The sequence below is a fragment of the Dendronephthya gigantea genome, unplaced genomic scaffold, assembly GCF_004324835.1.
Source record: "Dendronephthya gigantea isolate DGI-Jeju-01 unplaced genomic scaffold, DenGig_1.0 000069F, whole genome shotgun sequence".
Classification (NCBI taxonomy): domain Eukaryota; kingdom Metazoa; phylum Cnidaria; class Anthozoa; order Malacalcyonacea; family Nephtheidae; genus Dendronephthya; species Dendronephthya gigantea.
Genome location: NW_021163079.1, coordinates 478,761 through 485,553, shown reverse-complemented (window position 1 = coordinate 485,553; position 6,793 = coordinate 478,761). Strand labels below are relative to the sequence as shown.

The 6,793-nt window shown below is 41.3% G+C and overlaps 1 protein-coding gene across 1 annotated transcript; it reads left to right on the top strand.

Moving 5' to 3' along the window:
- The first annotated feature begins 5,454 nt into the window (after positions 1-5,454).
- Positions 5,455-6,408, top strand: LOC114531192. The gene has a single exon (XM_028552842.1). It carries the CDS (start codon positions 5,455-5,457, stop codon positions 6,406-6,408), a length of 954 nt encoding a protein of 317 aa, XP_028408643.1.
- The last annotated feature ends 385 nt before the right edge of the window (positions 6,409-6,793 follow it).

The window sequence follows — 6,793 nt, the reverse complement described above, 5'->3', positions numbered from 1 at the left end:
GTCTAAGGATTCTTCTTCTGGTAACAACAAAACCAACTTATGAATAGGTCTATCCAAATATGTTGCAGGTCGTTTGCGTCTTCCTTGACTGTCAAGATCTCCGTCTGATTTCATGATGCGGACTTTTCTGACATATCCATCTTCACTTGGATAGACTTCGACTACTTTGGCAAGTGGCCACTTATTACGAGGTTCCTCGCTCTCCTTTGAAATTACTATATCGCCTACGGAAACGCTTCTCTGCGGACTATTCCACTTTTGATGACTTTGTAAATTATGTAAAACTTAACGACGCCATCGTACCCAGAATTCGTTAGCTAGGTACTGTACTCGTCTTCACCATTTGTGGGAATACAAATCTTCTCGTTGAAACTGTCCAAGAGGAGGAAGGACTATTTTCGGTTTAAGGGTTAGTAAATGATTTGGTGTAAGGGGTTCTAACAATTCTGGGTCACTAAGTCCGTTGACCGTAAGAGGTCGAGAATTTACAAAACATTCCACCTCTGTCGTGAATGTCCTAAAAGCTTTGTCATCCAACTGGTCCCCAGAGAAAATAAGTAAGGTCTTGAGTGCACTACGCACAGTCCTAATCATGCGTTCCCAAATCCCACCCATATGACTGGAGTGTGGGACATTCCATTGAAATGGTATCCATTCAGTTCCATTTTGAACCATATACTCATGTATACGATTTTGATCCATTTCTTTCAAACTTTCTTTTAATTCATTTCGAGCTCCTACGAAATTTGTGCCTTGATCACATCTTAACTGTCTCACAGGACCACGTCGGTTAAGAAACCGGCTCAATGCATTAATAAAAGAGGATGTGTTGAGTGAATTAGCTGTTTCCAGGTGAACACTTCGACTAGCCAAGCAAGTAAAGAGGACACCATAGGCGCTTTACTTTGCTCCTTCTTTCTTTAATATAGAACGGCCCAAAGAAATTAACCGCACAGTACGAAAACGGCGGTGAAGGTTGAAGGCGGTCAACTGGTAATTCAGCCATCTTCTGGTATTGAAGATGTCCACGGCGACGTTTACAGATCACACACTTTGCTATAATGTTCGAAACGGCAGACGTCCCTCCAATTAACCAATAGCCTCATTGCCTTAATTCGTTGTGTGTGGTGCCTCTACCCATGTGACTGACCTTTAAATGGCAATCCTGAATCAAAATATTAGTTATATGACTCTTCCGTGGTATTACAACTGGGTGTGTCAATCTCAAGGGAAAGTTCGCTTGTTTAATACGACCACCGATACGAATCAAACCACTTTCGTCTAAAAATGGATCTAGCCAATAGAGTAAGCTGTACTTCTTAATCTGTTCCTTTCTTTTTCGAGCTACATTTCTTAGGACATTCGTTTCCTTAACGTTAAGACATTCCAGAACTCGGATTTCATCGTTGAAATGCTTATGTTGAAGTGCTCTCAAAATTTCAGTTTCAGACTCTTGAATTTCCTTTAACGAGACAGTTAATTTTGCTGTGTGTAAGGTCTTGTTTTCAGTTAACGGGTTGTGTTTGAGATCCCTGTTCTTGAATTTTGCCTTCAATCGTATACATAAAGCTATAGCCTTTCGAGCACGATACCAGCTTGACACATGATTTAGTTGATCAATGTTCCAGGTACTCTCGCCCAAAGTGTAACCACACACCTTATTCACAACAACTTTCTTGACCTCCGGATCTGTCTCGCTAACACAAAATCTTTCATTTGTTTGAGGCTCTAAAGAATCAGCTTCCCAAAGAAAGCTTGGGCCATTCAGCCATCTCGATCCATTCACAAGATCCTTAAACTCTAATCCGCGTGATGCATCATCTGCAGGGTTTTCTTTCGTTTCAACATACTCCCATAGCGAGGGCTCGGTAATATCTCGGATTTCTTGCACTCGATTAGCGACATAAGTATGAAATCGCTTAGCGTCATTGTTGATGTAACCAAGGATTATCTTACTATCTGTCCAGAAATGTTCTTGGATCTCATGGTAGGGCAATTCCTCTCGCAAAAACTTACTCATTCTAGCAGACACTGTTGCGGCCATAAGTTCTAACCTGAGCACCGTCATCTGTTTGATTGGGGTAACTCTTGCTTTTCCAATGACGAAAGAAACATGAACTTTATCATCTTCATTTACCAATCGGATGTACGAACATTGTCCGTATCCTTCCAAACTAGCATCCGAGAAATGATGCAACTCTGTTAACTTCACATCACCAAAATTCTGTGGTTTGAAACACCGCTGTACTTGGAACTTTTCCACACATAGAATTCCTTGTTGCCACTTTTCCCACTGTGCACGTAGTTCATCTGACACTGGATCGTCGCAATCTAGCTTTTCACGACACATTCGCTGTAAAATTTGCTTCCCTTTTAACGTAACTGGTGCCAAGTAACCATTAGGATCGTAAATCGAACCCACAGTAGAGAGAATACCACGTCGCGTTAAAGGCCGATCTTGAAGGACGATTCTAAACTCGAAACTATCATTTTCCACACACCATTTTATACCCAATGCTCTTTCAATTGGTAGGGAGTCAAAGTTCAAGTTTAAATCTTTAACACCTTTGGCTCTTTCTTCCACAGGAAAAGCTTTAAGCACTTCTTTACTATTGGACATAATCTTGTGCAACTTTAATCCGGCTTTAGCGCAAATATCTTGACTAGCTTTGATCAAAGAGATCGCTTCCTTGGCTGTTGGCTCTGACTTGACTCCATCATCTACATAAAAATCCTTTCTAATAAACTCTGCAGCTTTAGCACCAAATTCTTCTTCACCGTCATCGGCAGCTCGTCTTAAACCAAAGTTTGCACAACCTGGTGAACTGGTAGCTCCAAAAAGATGAACTTACTAATGAAATGAAACTGACAACATTGCTATTTCCATAACGTTCATGAAGAAGTGCTTTAGCTGACTTATATGCGACTTCAGTGCCTATCAAAAGAAAATGTTCCACCACATTCTTTGGTTTTCCTGTGACATACTGACTTAGAAAGTTAAGCTTTGCTTGTGCATCCATTGGCTTCGAGTCAATAAATGCTTCAAATGAACTCTTCCATATTGGGTACTGCAGTGGATCTCCATTAAACATTGGGATAGCAATATTTGGGAGGTCTCTTGTCATTGCAAAGTTCCGATTCATGTCATTCTGCTCCAGCGTAGCAGTAGCTAATCTGGTGTTCACATCAACAAGCCTGTCCATACATTTTTCTAACAAGTTGTACGACGTTCGAGGCACATTAGACATTCCAGATTCATGGTGATCTTCAGGCACATGAGATACTTCGGGTCTTTGGGAGGGTTTGAGCGAATGGGGAATTTCCTGCATGCGAGGTGCTTCATAATGGCGGGGTTGTTCATGTAGACTGGATGCTTCAGGTAAATGAAATGCTTCACGGATGTGAGACGCCTCAGGTGTTTGCTCTATCGTTGTTTGCTGGAGTCTCTGCTGCCTTTTGTTTGCTAGGGTCTTTGCTGACATACAGTAGTTGAAACGGTCTATTTCAACTTGCTCTACACCACCCTGGCCTTGTTCCCCAACACGGTTTTCACGAGCCACACTCTGATCATCATCATCATTTACACCGACCTTTGGAGACACCGAATCAAGAAACCTTTTCATATCTTTATCTTTTGAAGGTTTTGGAACAAAGGATAAATCCTGCTCCAAACTAATCTCATCCCCATTCAGTGAGCAAACATTTAACTTTGCTTGATTTTGTGCAATTTCACTTTCCAGTTGCAAAGGTTCCAACTTCTCCTTAAGTGCGGACTTCATTAACTCTGCTTTGCGTTCTTCAGATTTCAACTTCGTTTCCTCGTCCAGGAAGGTTAATTTAACTCTAAGTGCAGCTTGCTTTTGCTCTAATTGCAGTCTTTCACTGGTATGAGAACTAGACCAATTTGACCTCTTGGTAGCACTACTTCGATTTGTCCTTGTACTGACAAGGTTCGATCTTCTAGACCTTGATGAAACCCGCGAACCTACTTCCAATTTTTGCTGTTCAAGCCTGAAATGCTCTAAGTATTTAATTTCAGCTTTAATATCACTTTCAAAATCAACCCACTCTCGAACAGTTTGCTCTTTAATACGAAGTGCTTCGTGCATATCTCCCTCGGTAATAGCAATCTCTTTTAACTCATTAAAAATGTCATGAAATTCACCGAGTAACACTTGTGCTACACTGAGCTGTTGCTTCATAACACACTCGTGCTCGCTCTGCCCTCTCAATAACAAGGTAGATCTTACTTGTTTAATAAGTTCGACTCTCTTAGCTTTCAAATTCTTGATCGTGATATTCAACTGATACTGCTGACCTTTCTCTGTCAAAGTTCTACTTCTAGGTTCTTCTCTCGAGTCTGCTGTAACCCCTTGCACTTCATGTCCTTCGTAGGGTTCAACATTCGTAGCCATCATCAAGATTTTCGCGACTTCAGTTGTTTTTCATGTCACATTGTAGGTTGTTATTGTAGCAGATCCTTAAGTCGCACACGCTCTCTCTTAACAAATCGCTTTATTTACGCGTTGTTATTCAATATTACATAAAAATAGATAACAACCGTAACTCCTTTGACATATCCCTAATTCAAGAATCGCATTAAATGTCTTAAAATTCCACTTATACTGCCAGAAAGTTTTCTAAATATATTGTCCAGAATATGGCTGACATGTCCTTTTATAGTATTTTTGCGAATAAACGCTGACCATAAGCACAGACGAACTAACTAATTAGAATTTTAAATAATTTTGACTAACTGCAGAGTACTGCAGTTACAATGAAGAAGCTATGCTTCCAGTTACTACAGCGGATATATTTGGTTTGAACAGTCTTTGTAAACGCGGCAACGTACTTTTCGATTCTGGTGCCCAGGTGAGTCTGCCCAGGTGAGTCTGATCAGGCAAGAAACTGCAGATAACCTCAAACTCAAGGGAAAGGAAATTTAGGTTACCATAACGAAAGTTGGTGGTCAGGAAGAAGAAATACACACTAACGTTTACAACGTCCCAGTCAGCGCAGTGAGTGATAAAAGAACATATTCGGTAAAGGCAATCGGAATCCCAGTAATTACTTACGAGAACAGTAGAATTGACGCGGCTAGCCTCGTAGAGCAACTTGGCCTGTCTGGAGAAAGAATAAGAAAAAACAAGGGACCAATTGATCTCTTAATCGGAATAGATCACGCTCAGTTACACACTGGTCCAACAAAGCAAAAGGATCACATCGTCGCAAGAAAATCTCCATTAGGATGGGTGTTGTTTGGCAACAAATCAGGGGCATCAGCACCAGGAGAAACAGCAAAAGTCCTCCACGTAAAGTATACACCACCAGTCGACATATCCGAGTTTTGGCAAACAGAAAGCATGGGTGTCCTCGTTAAACTGTGCACTTGCGAAGCGGATAAACTAAGTCAAATTGAAAGGGAAGAAAAGGTAATGATTGAAAAGTCAGTGGATGATCGCGTATCCCTGGAAAAAGGACCCAAGATTGTTACCTGATAACAGACAGCAAGCTTTGAAGCGACTCGAATCAACAGAACGCCGTCTTGCAACAAACCCAGACCAAGCCAAAGCCTACCAGGAACAGATGGTTCAAATGGAAGAGATGAAATTCTCGCGAAAGCTATCCACGGAAGAAATGGAAAAGTACGAACGTCCTGTGCATTATATATCACACCATGCTGTTATACGACCGGAGAAAAAAAGCACGCCAGTCAGAATTGTTTTTAATTTGTCCGCAGTGTACAAAGGAAGCAGATTGAATGATTATTGGAGAAAAGGGCCTGACCTGCTTAATGGCCTGTTCGGGGTGATTCTGCGTTTTCGAGAGAATGAAGTTGCGATCAGTGGCGACATATCAAAGATGTATCATCGCGTACGTATTCCAGTTGAAGATCAACACGTCCATCGGTATTTATGGCGAGACCTCAAAGTAGATCGAGAGCCAGACACCTATGTGAAGACCGTATTGATGTTTGGGGATAAACCGGCGCCAGCTATGGCTCAGATCGCACTCCAGAAAACAGCTGTAGAGAATCAAGAGTTGTATCCACAAGCGGCAAAAGCGATCAAGGCCAACTCATATATGGATGACCTATGTGATTCACTCGATACTATACAGCAAGCTCGGAAACAAACTGAGGACATCGACAAGATTTTGAAAACTGGAGGGTTCTGCGTGAAGGAGTGGATATCGAATAAGACACTGGATGAAGAAACAAGCAAGAGAGAGAAGAATCGAGATTTCAATTTGAAAGAATCATCTACTTTACAGATAATCAGATTGTTTTGGCTTGGGTCCGTAGTCACGCTCGAAATTACAAACCATTCGTGTCGTCGAGAGTGGGAGAAATACAGAGTAATTCCGATCCTGCTGAATGTAGACACATTAATTGTTAACTTAACGTAGCTGACGATGTTTCTCGTGGGGTAGCAGCTTCAGAGTTAAATGGTCGATGGGAACATGGTCCATCATTTTTACAACTACCAGAAGAACAATGGCCCGAAGAGGTATTGAACACGAATAAAGAACAACCAGAAATGGAAAAAGAGCAACGCAAAGTAAAGAATGTTTTAAATGTCGTATCTATGAAAGCTGAAGATGTAATGAATGTGAAGAAATTTTCAAGTTGGCGAAGATTGATTAGAGTCACAGCGTACGCACGAAGGTTCATCAAGAAGTGCAGAAAGCAGAAAGAGCAAGCAAGTCAAAATGAAGATCAGAGTGTACCAAATCAGACATCCTTATCGGTCCAATAATTGCAAGAGTCCGAGCTGTTTTGGATCAAAGAAGC

Bases quoted from the DNA above. Each gene is read 5' to 3' on its own strand.
- LOC114531192 (XM_028552842.1), top strand. From the start codon at position 5,455: ATGATCGCGTATCCCTGGAAAAAGGACCCAAGATTGTTACCTGATAAC.